The following is a 15,267-nucleotide window of genomic DNA, read 5'->3' on the forward strand; positions in this document are numbered from 1 at the left end:
AATGCCCTAGATAGTCTGAATTAGATTTTTAAAATCTTTCTCATCTCATATGTGATTTTTCTAAACTCTTTCAAAAGAAAGACTGCTGGGGAAGTAAATTCAAAGGTAAAAAATGCTGAAAAGAAAGAATAGCTGCAAGGTTTAAGGCTGTGATACCCATACTGAGTTCCTGTAAAACACCAGCACTCTTCAGCTAGATGGAGATGCTCAGTGTGCTAAATTTGAATAATATTTTTGAAGAAGCTGTTCCTTATTCAACAAGCAACGTACGGCTCTTTTGAAAGGTTCTGAGCCAGGCTGTAAGAATGTCGGTTTTGAGAGCAGGATGGATTGGAATGAGAGAAACTTCCTTCTTGTGATTCACATTTCGCTTCACCTCCTCATGCTTCACTCCCAAGAATTAAAGACTGCTCCTTACTGGGGGGCCTGAGAGCCAGCCCCAGAATTCCCTCTTCACCATGTCTCAGGAGCCTCATACAGGGACTACCTCGCCACGCAGAGAAACATTGTCCTGCAGTTGGAGGAAGCTCCTCATGCATATGTTTGTGTTGAAAAGCCAGATTCTTAGTCCATGGTTTTCTTTCAGGGCCCTGCTTCTCTCTCTCCTTTCCTGTGCTGGGAGGTTGGGGGAGGGTGATGGGCACTTTCATGCTTGCTTTCTTTCTTTAAAAAAAATTATGTATTTATTTGAAAGAATTACAGAAGAGGGGAGGGAAGAGATATCTTCCATTCTCTAGTTCACTCCCCAAATGGCTGCAGTGGCCAAGGCTGGGCTAAGATGAAGCCAGAAGCCTGGAACTCCATCCAGGTCTCCCATATGAGTGGCAAGGGCCCCAGAACGTGGGCCATCCTCTGCTGCTTTTGTAGGAGCCATAGTAGGGAGTCGAATTGGAAGTGGACAGCCTTGCCTTGACCCAAAACTCATATGAGATGCTGGCATTGCAGGTAGCAAACTAACCTGCCGTGCTACAACGCCAGCCTCCTCTCCTCTGCTCTTTTCAAGATTTATGTATTTATTTGAAAGCCAGAGTTACCAGATAGAGGGAGGGACACAGAGAGAAGGGACGGTGCTTTCTGCAGGAACCACTCAGTGTGATCCACCATAGTGTTGATGACAGAAATGCAGGAGTTGAGGAAAAACACTTAGAAGATGTTGTAGCAGTTAAATGTATCTGTTGAAACTAATAAAATTTGTGTTTATATTTAATAGTTCTTTAATTTTATTTGTCTAGAAATAGACTTTTCTGCAAGGGATTGACAATTAGAAAACAAAGACGGAGCCGGTGCCGTGGCTCACTAGGCTAATCCTCCGCCTTGTGGCGCCGGCACACCGGGTTCTAGTCCTGGTCGGGGTGCCGGATTCTGTCCCGGTTGCCCCTCTTCCAGGCCAGCTCTCTGCTGTGGCCAGGGAGTGCAGTGGAGGATGGCCCAGGTGCTTGGGCCCTGCACCCCATGGGAGACCAGGAGAAGTACCTGGCTCCTGCGCGGTGCGCCGGCCGCAGCGCGCCAGCCGCGGCGGCCATTGGAGGGTGAACCAACGGCAAAGGAAGACCTTTCTCTCTGTCTCTCTCTCTCTCACTGTCCACTCTGTCAAAAAAAAAAAAAAAAAAAAAAAAAGAAAGAAAAAAAAAAAAAAAAAAAAGAAAAAGAAAGAAAGAAAACAAAGACTGGCCTCGTGCCACAAATGACCCAGCCCCAGCCCCAGTTTGGAGGCCAAGGCCCCATCCAAGTTCCCTCCTTGTTGTCCCAAAAGAGGATTAGTTCTTCCTTACTCCAAGCCAAAGAGCCTAGTTCTTCTTCTTGTTTTTTTTTTTTAAACTGAAAAACCTGTTTGGCAAAATACACATAACATAAAATATACCCTCTTTACCATTTTTTTGTGTACAATTCATTAGTAGTAAGTATATTCACCTCATTATGCAGCCAATCTTCAGAACTCTTCATCTTGTAAAACTGAAACTCTACACCCATTCAACAACTCCCTGTTCCCCTGACCCAATTCCCTGGCAAGTCCCACTTGACTCTGTCTCTAAGAACTTCATTCTTCTAGGTGTGTCGTGTAAGTGCAATCATATTTTTTTTTTTGTCCCTGGTTTGTTTCACTTGACATAATGTCCTTATTATTGGAGCAGCTATCAGAATTCTGTTCCTTATTCAGGTTGAATAATATTCCACTTAGGTTTATGCAATGTTTTGCTTATCAGTAATGTATCAGAAAGAACTTGGCTTCTTTCTACCCTTTGACTGTAGTGAGTAATGCTGCCATGAACTTGGGCATGCAAATATCTCTTCAAGACTGTACTTTGAATTCTTATGTATATGTATCCAGAAGTAGAAATAGTGGATCACGTGGTATTTCTGTTTTTAATTTTTGAGGAATAACCATACTATTTTCCATAGTAGCTGTTCCATTCTACATCCCCACCAAGAGTGTGAAAAGGTTCTAACTTCTCTGTATCCTGGCCAACACTTATTTTCTGGTTATTCTGATAGTAGTCATTCTAGTCGGTATGAGGGGGCATCTACTGATGTCTAGCTTTGTATTTCTGTAATGATCAGTGATATTGGACTTGTTTATTGGGCTTATTGTCCTTTTTTTGTGTCTTTGGAGAACTATCTAAGTTCTTTACCAATTTTTAAATGCAGTTGTTTGGTTTTTTATGGTAGAAGTTTTTAATATCTTCTAGATATTAATCCTTTATCCTTGTATATTATTTATAAATATTTTCACTCATTCCATAGATTGCTTTTTTTTACTCTATATTGTGTCCTTTGATGCATAGTCCAGTTTTTCTATTTTTTCTTTTGTGCTTTTGGCATCATATCCAAGAAATCACATAATGTCATAATGTTTTCTTCCTTGTGTTTTCTTCTACAAGTTTTATAGTTTCATATTTGTAGGTTGTCTTTGGTTCATTTGAGGTAATTTTTGTATATGATATAAGGGTAAGAGTCCAGCTCACTGCATGTGAGTTTAACTTCTGCCAACACTGTGTGTTGATAGGAGCCCTGCTTTCACACTTACCATCAGAATGAAAGAAGAAATGGCAAACAAAACACTGGGGAAATTTGGACACTGGTTTATGCCTTGATTTTGGTGATTTGGAGAAGGGGACCATGGCAACTTGAAAGCTAGCTCATGATTTGATATTGCATACATATAATGTGAACATTTCACTGTCAACATTGTGATTAAATCAAAAGTGGAGATTAGCATAGTAGCATGGAATTTTGTTTGAAAAAAGGATCATTATTACTCAACCTCATATCCCCTTAAATTTAAATTCCTGATGAGGACAAGAAAATTGTTGTGGCCACATGATTGGAAGTGACAGTCTAACTTAGCCTAATGTAAACATTTACTCAATGAACTTATCAAGTCCAGTGACTGAGGGGAGGGGAAGGTATCTCCTTTGAAAGACTTTTGTCTTTTTTGTCTTGACTGCTGGGAAATTAAGTGGCAGGTTTTGGGCTCAGTTATATATCTTTACATTCTTCAGTTCTTGACCTCTACTCATTTGTTTTGCTTTGATTTTCTTTTCTTAAAGATTTTATTTATTTATTTGCAAGGTAGAGTTACAGACAGAGAGAGGTAGAGACAGAGAGAAAGGTCTTCCATCTGCTGGTTCACTCCTCAAATGGTCACTGACAGCTGGAGCTGAGCTGATCTGAAGCTAGGAGCCAGGAAATTCTTCCGGGCCTCCCATGCAGGTGCAGGGGCCCAAGCACTTGGGCCATCTTCTGCTGTTTTCCCAGGCCACAAGCACAGAGCTGAATTAAAGAGGAGCATCTGGGACTTGAATTGGCACCCATATGGGATGCCGGTGCTACAGGCAGAGGCTCAGCCTACTGCGCCACAGTGCTGGCCGCCTGATTTTTCCTGTCGCTCCCCCTCTTCATGGAGGAGCAACACTAAATCCTGCCTAGGCTTCATATCCGAGTCACGGCACCATTATGTCGCTCCCCCTCTTCGTGGAGGAACGACACAGGACCCTGCGCTGTTCTTTCATCTGCTCGGCCCTCCCCGGGTTTGCTGCTGGTTCTTCCCGGGTTGGCTACTATCCCTTCCACCTCCGTGGAAGGGCAGTTCCCCCTGGCCACATTCCCCACTTCTGCAGGGGAGCGGCACACCGCCGGCCGGCTCTCTCGGGGGCTGCACAGGTGTTCCCTTAGATGTTCCCCTTAGATGTTCCTCTTAGATGTTCCTGGTGCATGCCGTCTCTCTCCTCCTTTATAGTCCTCCTCTGCCAATCCTAACTCGGCTGCCCACACGCCGAGTACGCTGCTCTCCTCCAATCAGGAGCAAGTCCTACAGTTTATTGGCTGAACTGGAGGCAGCTGTGTAGAAGCTGTTTTCTTCTCTCCCAGCGCCATATTGTGGGAGAGCAGACGCATAGAACAAGTCCCAATTCCAGTAACTTAGTCTAGTCCGGGTTGCTCCCCACATTTCCTTCCTCCCTCCCTCCCTCCCTCCCTCCCTCCCTCCCTCCCTCCCTCCCTCCCTTCCTTCCTTCCCTCCCCCCTCCCTCTCTCCTTCCCTCCCTCTCTCCTTCCCTCCCTCCTTCCTTCCTTCCCTCCCTCCCTCCCTCCCTCCCTTCCTTCCTTCCTTCCACTTGAAAGGCAGAGTTATAGAGAAAGAGAGAGGAAAAGACAGAGATCTTCCATCTGCTGGTTCACAAGGCCACACCTGTCAGAGCTGGACCAGTCCTAAGTCAGGAGCCAGGAGTTTCATCTGGGTCTCCCACGTGGGTGCAGGGGCCCAAACCCTTTGGCCGTCTTCCCTTGGTTTCCCGAGTGCATTAGCAGGGAGCCGGATTGGAAGTGGAGCAACTGCGACTCCCAACTGGTGGCCATATGGGATGCTAGCAGGCTGTTGGCAGCATAACTCATCATGCCACAGTGCCGGTCCCCATAATTGGTTTTTTTAAACAGTCCTGGTTAGCCTCACTGTGAAGCAGAGGACAGTTACGATGTATGAGGCTCCCCGGGATTTGATGCATTTTCATTTTACTTAAGAAAAGGACAGTGTACAAAGTCTGCTACAGAAGGAAAACCTCTAAAAGACTCTTTGGCTCTTTTCCTGAAGATAATTGAATATTCACTTTCCTTTTTCTTTGCCAACAGTTTAAAGATTTATATTAATAATTGAGATGTAATCGACTTTTCAGATTTTTCTCCCACTTCAACAAAAGAAGCAAAGTCTAATATAATCAACACTGCTGACTAAAAATTTTATTCTTCTTTAACTTTTTTTTTAGGACTCAGCCCAAAACCATGTTTGCCCAAGTTGAATCTGATGACGAGGAAGCAAAGAATGAACCAGAATGGAAAAAACGTAAAATATGAAGACTGTTTGCAAATGGGTAGGGTGGATATGGAGCAGGGTTTTTTCCTTAATGCTTGTGAAATAAAAAATGCAGTTTTATGAACAGATTTTGTCCTTTGCATTATTGAGCTATTTAAAAAGATTAGTAGCCACCCTTCACTAAAGTTGTGTTTACATTTTCCTGCCTACCATTATTAAGCTGTGTTACAAGTAAACACGAAACAGATTCTTAGCCCATCACCAAAGATGAGCGTTTAGGGTATCTGGAGACTACTCAGTAGTTACTGGTCTTGTGCAGGCTCATAACCTTGGAGAGGAAGATGTACATTGAGATATACATCTGTCTTGAACAATTCTTAGGAACATAATTTGGAAGTAGAGATCAAAAAGTTTAATATTTCTGTATAATGTCACAACAGTTGTTTACATGACTGTAAATAATTAGGCCGAGTTCAAACCAAAATCATTGCCATACTAGGAAAGAACATGTATCTGATTATCCTCCAGCAGCACAATGTGGTGCTAGGAGTTAGGGGGGCGGGCTTTGAAGTCAGGGCAATGTGGGTTCAAGGCCTGGCTGTGCTCTTTGCTGTTTGGGTTACCAGAGGAGAGCTGTTAAACTTCTCTCTTCTTGCCTTGATGGTCACAGTACCCGCCTGGTAGTTTGGTCGGGAAGGTTGAAGGAGTCTCTCCTAGCACAGTATTTGGTATAGTATAGGGCATACAGTAAATACACACTAAATATTTGCTTTGGAAACATAGAGCTAAGGTGGACATGTGATGCAATAGTTAGGACACTGCTTCAGATGCCAGCATCCCATATCAGAATGCCTGGGCTTGGGTCCTGGCTCTGCTTCCAGTCCAGCTTTTGCTGATGTACCCCCTAGGAAGCAGCAGGTGATGCCCAAGTGATTCAGTCCCTGCCACCCACATGGGAGATCTGGAATGAGCTCCTGATTCCCGGCTTGGCCTGGCCAAACCCTGGCTATTGTGGGCATTTGGGGAGTAAAACAGTGGATGGAACATCTCTGTGTCTGCCTTTAAAAAGGACTTTGTGGAAAAAATAGGTCTAATAATGTCATCTTTGATTTTTATTGGCATTAAAGTCGAATGGTGTCCTGATGTTTTTGTAAACGTAAAGGGCTAGATACGTAGAAGTTGTTAAAAATCCGATTCTTCTGCTTTCTGTGACTAGGAAACTAAAACAAATGTTGGCAGTTTGTCCAAAGTAATAATGAGTCAATAGAATAAAATCCTGTGGACTGATTTCATGCAGACATGGGATCGTTTTGCATGTTAAATAGTCCCCTCTAGACTCTGCAGATTTTTTCGTATTTGCCTTCTGTCCTGCTCTCCTTGTACTGTTGAAGTAAGTAATTTTAAAAGTGAATGGTTGGGGCCGGTGCTGTGGCGCAGCAGGTTAACGCCCTGGCCTGGTTCCCATATGGCGCTGGTTCGAGACCCGGCTGCTCTGCTTCCTATCCAGCTCTTTGCTATGGCCTGAGAAAGCAGGAGAAGATGGCCCACATCCTTGGGCCCCGCACCCACGTGGGAGACCTGGAAGAAGCTCCTGGCTCCTGGCTTCAGATCGGCACAGCTCCAGCCATTGCGGCCAATTGGGGAGTGAACCAGCGGATGGAAGACCTGTCTCTCTCTCTCTCTCCCTCTCTCTCTCTCTCTCTCTCTCTCTCTCTGCCTTTCCTTCTCTCTCTGTGTAACTCTGACTTTCAAACAATAAATAAAATAAATCTTTTAAAAAAAGTTTAAAAAAGAGGTGAGTGGTTATCCAGCATCTGTGCCAGAAAGTTCCTGTTTCTAGGAGCTTCACACACACTGTCTCTTTCCTCCGCAAATCCTCTTAGCAACCACTTGCCCTCCCACAGCTCTGTTCTCCCAAGGGGGCAGCGGGCATTCTTCTATAGATAAGCCCTCCGAGATCCCACCGTCCTCCCCCCCTCCCACCCTGTCTTCATCCCATTCTCCTTCCCTCGTGACTTAGCCAGCATTTGGTAGTTGGTAAGAGAAAGAACTGATGTTCACTACATGCCTCCTAAATGATGAGTGGTAGTCTAAGCTGTTGACTTGCATCAGCTGATTTAATCCTCACAGAATCCTCGTGAGTAGATGAAATTGCTAAACCCATTTTACAGATGAGGCAGAAGAGGTTCAAGATGTCAATCTGAGGTCACAGCCACCAAGGGCCAAATGAAGAAACCCCAGATCTCTAAACAGCTGTAATTAACAAACTGCTCCAAGATTCCTACTCCTGTTGAAATATACTTCTTCTCAAATTAATTACAGACCAATATTTTGTTCCAGCTGCTTAGGATTTGTGCATTTATGGCTTCTTGGATGAAATTCACTGAAGGCCTCTCACATTTCTCCCTCTCTTAGCATAAATGCTGCACCATATGGAAGTGTTTGCTCGCACAGCCCAGCCATGGAGGCTTGAGGGGAGGAGTGCACAGCCTGATGGAAGTGGCCTTGGCCAAGTCTGCTCTGGTGTGAGGGGAGGGGAGAGCGGGGGAGGCACATTTAGCACGAAGGTGGTTTTCTTATCGTTACCCACAACACAAGTGGGCCACTGGGTGTTTGAGATGAGAACTTTTCTCCCACAGTATTGAGTTGGGTGAGGGAGGGCCGTCGCATCAGGACTGGACAAATGGTGGGTGTTCCTGTGTGGTGGTGGGTGTCGCAGTTGGCCATCCCTCAGGCCCCCAGGCCCATTATCTGCCCCCACAACCCTGCTTCGGTCACCTGTGTTTCTAGTTGCTCAGAGAAGAAACTTGAGAGCATCACGCTCCTTCGCCCCATTTCGTTGCTTGCTAATTTCTGCCCCGTCATCTTGTGAGTTTCTGCTATTGCCTTCCTCCTATTTCTCTCCCATCTCTGCTGGGTTTCAGACTGTAGCCTTCATTGGGGCCACTCGGGAACCCCTTTCCTGGGTGTTCTCCTGTGACCCCCATCTAATCCATCCTTCATGCTGTTGTCAGAGTTCGCTGTTCGGAAGCAAAATGGATCATTTCCTTCTCTTGTGCTGGTGGACTTCTGTGGCTCTGAACGACATCCAGAACACCGGCCCTCCCTCTCTTGCTTGCTTTAACTCCTGGTGATCTGGCACATGCTTCTGAGGTGCAACCGCGTGGAACCCAGGTGGAACCACCTTGTTCTCTGGCCCCTCAATGTCTATGCACATATCCCTTAGCTCCTCCCCCTGCCACTCCCCCACTCCCACCCTCGGCTGCCGGGAAACTCCCTATCTGTTTTTGGAGACGAGAGTCAAATTCCCCTTCCCTAAGCAGCCTCCCATGACCCACCTCTGCTGACAATTTCACTCTTCTGCTCTCCTCTCCCTTCTGCAGCCTCCTTTTGTAGCGTGCAGTAAGTGTGGACAAGTGCATGGCTTGTGGGTCAAGTGTGTGTGTGTGTGTGTGTGTGTGTGTGTGTGTGTGTTGTAAAAACAAAAGAGCATTGGGTTCTGAAATACCCATACATTCATTTAGTGAATTAATGAGCCGTGTTCTATCCACAATTGTGTTCCTGAAGATGCTCTTGAAACCCTTGGCAGGGGGGAAGAAATAGGGAAAGATGAGGAAGGGAAGAGAACGAGGCGCGAGAAGACTCCTCATACCAGAGCCTGCTCTGCGTCCCTGCTGCTTTGCTCCTCCTCCTCTGTTGGGATCTATCTCCAGGCAACTGTTGGAAAGCGGAATGGGCTGTGCATGTCCTGCTGTGTCACAGCCTGCGCCCCCTGCCATCCTCAAGCACTCACCTCCTGGTTTTTTTTGTTTGTTTGTTTGTTTTTTTTTTTTTTTGACAGGCAGAGTGGACAGAGAGAGAGAGAGAGAGAGAGAGAGAAAGGTCTTCCTTTGCCGTTGGTTCACCCTCCAATGGCTGGCGCGCTGTGGCTGGCGCATCGTGCTGATCGGAAACCAGGAGCCAGGTGCTTATCCTGGTCTCCCATGGGGTGCAGGGCCCAAGCACCTGGGCCATCCTCCACTGCACTCCCTGGCCACAGCAGAGAGCTGGCCTGGAAGAGGGGCAACCGGGACAGAATCCGGCGCCCCGACCGGGACTAGAACCCGGTGTGCCGGCGCTGCAAGGTGGAGGATTAGCCTAGTGAGCCATGGCGCCGGCCCATCACCTCCTGTCTTGGTGGACTTGGTACCCGGAGCGTCATGGGACCCTGAATTACCAAAACATCCTGAGAGATTCCCGTGTGGGACTTCTGAACTGGGGCAAGGTGTCTGCAGACTCCCTCTAATCCTACACAGTGTACTCTGCTTAGGCTAAACTGACGTCTCAGACACACTGGCCTCCACTCATAGTGGGCAGTCCTGTTGTTCCTGGTTAGACCTTTTTTTTTTTTTTTTTTTTTTTTTTTGACAGGCAGAGTGGACAGTGAGAGAGAGAGACAGAGAGAAAGGTCTTCCTTTGTCGTTGGTTCGCCCCCCAATGGCCACCGCTGCCGGCGCACCGCGCTGATCCGAAGGCAGGAGCCAGGTGCTTCTCCTGGTCGTGGTTAGACCTTAGTATTTATTCCTTGAAAGATTTTGAGCTTCTGTCCCAGTAAAAAGAGTTCAGCTTTATGATCATATGAAGGTAGCATCCAAGCGTGAGCACTTCTGAGATCTAAAAGTGAATGTGATAGGACTTGAGGCTATTTGAGAAAGCCTTTTTAGAATCAAAATTGCCATTGGAGATCGTGGGCGCGGGGGGGGGGGCACCCTGGGCTGCTCTGACTTCTATAGCTGGTCTTACCCTTCTGTCCTCAGGACAGACAGACATCCAGCACTGTGGCCTTCTAATTCAAAGCATCTATGAGTTTCTAGCCTGTTGGTTAAGTCTTCCTCACTGCCTTTTTCATTCCAAGACATCCTAGAAAGGGTTTGCTGTTTGTAAGTCTCTCTGTAGCATGGGTGACTGACTTATGTGTGCCTGACAGAGCTGACATGTCCAGATGACTGGTGCTGCACCTCAGATCTCTGAAGTTCATCAGCCATAGCAAACAATAAACATATGACACAATAATAATTACTACGTTAATCAAAGTGTCTTGAGTGGTATGGCTGGTATCTTGGAAGTAGCATGAAATATGAAGTCAGGAGTATGGGGTTCATAGTCTTCCTTTGTTATTTAAGTTTTTAAATAATTTGAGATACAAAGAAAATGAGCCAGGACTGGGCTGGGCCAAAGCCAAGAGCTGGGAACCTAATCCAGGTCTCCCATGTGAATGGCAGGAGTCTAATTATTTAGCCATCACTGCTGCCTCAGGTTCATGTCAGCAGGAAGCTGGAGTCAGAAGCTGAGGTCAGATGCTTTGTTGGGGGATATGGGGGGCGGGTCCTAACCCCTATCCACATGCTTACCCTGCTGTTTAGTATTTTTGTGAGTTCAGGAGCATCACAGAAACTGTGAAGTTCAGTTTCTTCATCTCTAGGATGGAGACAATAGTCACCACCCAGTCTATATCCAAAGGAGTGTTTCATGATTCAGATAAGTGTGTGTGTGGGTGGGTGGGTGACAGAGAGAGAGAGAGAGAGAGAGAGAGAGAGAGAGAGAGAGTTTTGCAAAGCATTTGAAATGCTAATATAGTTGTTGCTTCCTGTGGTTATTCGTGGTATCTCAGTGAATACGCATGAAGGGCATATTCTTGGAAAAGAAGTTCATCTATCAGATCCACAATCAAGAACCCTGGCCGTGGCAGAGGGTGGTGTATCAACAGGGAAAAGTTGAGTGTGCGTGTCTCATGGGTTGCTACCCGTGTGGGGTTATCTGAGATGTGGCTAAGGGTTTCTTGGGTGGGACTGTGGTTTTGCTGACTCAGCTTCTCATGGAGCCAAATGTGACCCTGACCTAGCTCCTGGTGGCTTCACTGTTGGCCAAGTTTGACACAATGGCCCTCGTGGCGGTAGCTGTGGCAACATCTGCAACCTTTCCAAATTTAGAATAATGGGAACGTTGTCACTGTACTTCTCATAGGCCGTTCCCTGTCGCCTTTCTCTTTTTTGCCCTTGCTTCTCCCCGGCATTAAAAAGTCGTGCTCACTCTGCGGGATGCTGCATGGTCTTTCCCTTAGACTGTGCGGCCTCTTGTTTATGAAGCACAGGAAGTCAGCCGTGACAAATGGCCAGCAGCAATCTTGCCTCCAAAGCACAGAGACTTTTTTCTTCCCTTTATTTTGTTTTAAAAATGAGAAAGCCTTTTTTCTTTTTCCTTTAGGGGGGAAATATTATTCAGAGACACATCATGTAGTGAAAAGCTTTGGAGTCAAGAGATCTGGGTTCCAGTCCCGGATAGAGCACTTTGCGTGCTCGGTGACTTGGGGATGCTATGAGGAGACTGTGTGAAATACTCTGAGCAGTGAAACTCTACATAAATGGTATCCTTACTGCCTCTCTCACAGGGAGCCTGGCAGTAGTAGGCGGGCTGATCAGGGACTCTGGTTCCAGATGTTTCTTACAAACCCTGTATCCTGACTCATATGTGTTTGATCTGAAGCAAGGAAGCCTAAAGAACAGGTCACAGTTCTATTTCCTCACCTCGAAAATCCAGCAGCCCTGCCTTTGACATCCAGCCCTTGGCCGCTCCAGGGAGCTGGAGCCGGATCTGCAAGCCACACCCTGGGCCTCTCTCCTGCCCCCCTGGCCATGCTCATTCTCTCACCTGGCCACCAGCACAGCGCCCCCTGGGCCAGCTTTCCCGTTTGCCTGACAACGTGGCCCTGCAGGTGAGCCTCATCAGTGTGCTTCAGGGCCAGATGTGAGGCCTTAAGGTAGCTAGGAATGGATTTCCTCCCGTCTTCCAAGACCTTGGTCATCGTAAACAGTTAACAACAAGAACACGATTCCCTTAATTTACGTGCGATCAGCTCTCCCTGTTCAGTCCTTGCTGAGGATCACAGAACGGTGAGTGAGAAGACAGAGCAGCATGGAGAGCACAGGTCCCTCTCCCGTCTCTGAAGGGGTCTGAGGGGCCCCGGGACCTGCGTCATCGCGTGTGCTGTGGCAAGTGCGCACCCACCAAGCAGACTGTATTTCCCTCGCAGAAACACTGTTGTAGTTGGGAGGCTGAGGAGATCGTGGCCCGAGCGTCCCAGAAGTCATCATCATGACCCACCAGGTCATGAAATCCAGAGGTGGCAGCCGAAGCCTCTAGAAGAACCTGGAAGAGCAAAGCTGGACTGAGAGACTGCAGCCCTGGAAAGGGTCTTGGGGATCACCTGCTCGGAGCCCCGTATTTCACAGATGAGAAAACAGGGTCCCTGCGGGGCAGCCCCTGGTGCCAGGATACAGTCAGCCAGTGGGGAAGCTGGGACCCTAACCTAGATCTTTCACCTGCCCGCTGTTCCCTTAGCTCTGCTGTACTTGGGCGTTCAGCGTCCTGCAAGCACTTCTCGGAATGAGACAGACCTAGGCTGCGATCCCAGCTCCGCCACGCGTTGTGTGACTGCTTCTTCAAGACGCGTTGTCCCAGCTTTGGGTGGGATTGTGTCCCCCAACCTCCTGCAATTCATATGTTGGGGTCCTGACACCAGGACCTCAGAATGTGACTGTGTTTGGAAGAGGGGGCCTTTGAAGAGGTGATGAAGTTAAAACGAGGCCCTAATCCATTTTGATTGGTGTCCTTGTTGAAGGATGAAGTTGGAACAGAAGACAAGATGGCAGCGAAGGGCATGCACACTGCGGAGAGACCAGGGGGCGACGCCATAGGCACAAGGTCATCTGTAACCAAGGGCAGAGGGCTCAGGAGTTGCCAAACCTGCCCGCGCCTGCATCTTGCACTGCTCTCCTCCATTTCTGGCTTTAACTACCCAGTCCCTGGTAACTTGTTATGGCCACCCTAGCGAACTGCTGCTGTCCCCATCTGTAAATCTGAGACATGAACACTTAACTTATGGGGTTGTTCTCAAGACTAAATGAGATAATATAAAAAAAAAGACTTAACCAATGGCCAACACACAGTAAGTGGTAGTTGTTACTATTATGCAAAAGGCCAATAAAGTACACTTAAATCACTCTCCTGGGACATAGATTTGGCCCAAGTAAAGTGCATTTGCCAGTAGTTCTTGACTAAGCCCCAGGCTCCTCTGGGTTTGGCTTGCTCCCTGTCTGTCTTTGAATGACTTGCAGAGATATTGGATTACAGGATTGTCATTTGTCTTTCAAATAAAGATGAGAGAAACTGGTCTGTCTCTTTCTTGTATCTCTGTAAACTTCTCCACCATAATTGGTCATATTGGAGTCTTTCCACGGAGCGGAGACAATTCAGATTGTTCTTTTAAAAATAGACATCGGAGAATGCAAATAGTCAGAGGCCCCATGGAAGCTCTCAGAGTCTCGAGGATTTGGAGCATAGATCACTCTCGAATCTCCTCTTTGCTCTCTTTTGAAATCATCCACAATGTCAAGGCTGCTTTGAAAGAGAGGCACATATGACATGAAGAAGCGTCCCAGGGCCAGCTGAGAGGGAAGGGGCATGCCAGCTGGGTGCTTCGGCGGCAGGGGACCCACCCTGCTGCGTGCCCACCGTGACTGCTGCTGCTGCCTCCTCCCCCCGCTCCCGGCCCTTCCTCCAATACTGTTCAGTCCAGGCCACGAATCGCCAAGAGCTGAAGGCACGGAACAGGGCAAGGCCAAGTGCAGAGACGCCTGTGCAGGCTGAGACTGGGCGGCTGGTCCCCTCCGGTTCTGCTCCCTGGCTGTGCTCCTGGGCCAGACCTCATGGATGAGCCATGGCAGGTGGAATCCATTTTGACTTCCACCTAAATCCCTGAGTGTGTAATTCACACAAGGGCATCTGTGGGCTGCAGTTTGTCCTCTGCTCACTCAGCTTTCTGCAAATCCTGCCTCTTTATCCTGGCTCTCCCCTCACAGGCAGGCCCGAGAGAGAGTTTCTGTTTTGCTTCTAAAGAAACCCAGGCCCAGGGATTTAAACTAGCAGGTGTAGCTAAGCTGCCCCTGAGATCAAGAGTTCTCATCCCCTAAGGTGGCATTTTACAGGCATTGAGCATACGTATCTTGTTAACCCTCAAGTGGAGGGAAAGTGATCTGGTCTCACAAGAATGCAGGCCAGAGACCCCGCCAAAGTCAAGGCCATGACTAGGGTGTAAGTCATGCGCGTGGACGGCATCTGTCTGGGTGGCACATGATTGTGGCGAGGCTGCATTGCTAACCTCTGCTCAGCCATTTGTCGGAGCACTCAGTCTGTGGGAAATGGGAGTTGGATCCTTCCCTCTTCTGAAACCCCAAATGCCAGCAGCCCATTCGGACGGCTTGTGGTATCTTACAAGTTGCTAAGAGAATGTGGCCTGGAGGGCAGCCCCACTGGGACAGACACGCACGCTATGGAGTCAGCCTTCCGGAGCAGGTTCTCCGTGGAAAGGGCGACCCGAGACAAGGAGAAAGTAATTCGAACACGTTAGCCTCCGTCAGTGACCTGGAGATGATGTTGAGGAATACCAGACCTGGGAAGTGCCCCTGCCATCCAGCTTTCGTGAGTTCCTGGGGGAAGGGCCCAGGGATCTGCATTCACAGCAAATGTCCCAGGCCCCTGTGAAGCACTGCCCAAGACAACAGAGGCGATGGATGTTCCTTGTGATTCTGAACTCAAGTAATCCCGGGAAACTTGGTGCCTCGGGGGTCCTCAAGACCTTGGTGGCAGTATGGCGAGTCCAGAGAATGGGTGTCAGTTCCGAGAAGCGGGAAGAAGACTCTTGTTGTCCTGGCTTCCCCCCCCGTAACCTCTTGATCCTCAGTTTTTCTGCCTAAGAAATGGAACCGCTGCCTGCGAAGCCAGCATCTCATACGGGCGCCGGTTCACGTCCCAGCTGCTCTGCTTCCCACCAACTCCCTGCTGATGGCCTGGGACAACAAGAGTCTTCTTCCCTCTTCATTATTATTCATTATTTTTCACTTTGTCTTCTGACTTCCACAATAACT

At 47.8% G+C, this 15,267-nt stretch overlaps 1 protein-coding gene across 3 annotated transcripts in view; it reads left to right on the top strand.

Moving 5' to 3' along the window:
- Nucleotides 1-5,431, top strand: part of WDR70 (WD repeat domain 70) — a 311,084-nt gene extending 305,653 nt beyond the window's left edge. For all 3 annotated transcript variants that reach the window (XM_002713983.6, XM_089312747.1, XM_089312748.1), the window contains one exon: nt 5,259-5,431. In XM_002713983.6, coding sequence (XP_002714029.2) covers nt 5,259-5,346 — 88 coding nt within the window. In that variant the 3' untranslated portion in view covers nt 5,347-5,431. The remainder of the gene's footprint in view (nt 1-5,258) is intronic.
- Nucleotides 5,432-15,267: the final 9,836 nt, after the last annotated feature.

The sequence above is a fragment of the Oryctolagus cuniculus genome, chromosome 14 (genome assembly GCF_051225735.1).
Source record: "Oryctolagus cuniculus isolate XC-2025 breed Fujian yellow rabbit chromosome 14, ASM5122573v1, whole genome shotgun sequence".
Classification (NCBI taxonomy): domain Eukaryota; kingdom Metazoa; phylum Chordata; class Mammalia; order Lagomorpha; family Leporidae; genus Oryctolagus; species Oryctolagus cuniculus.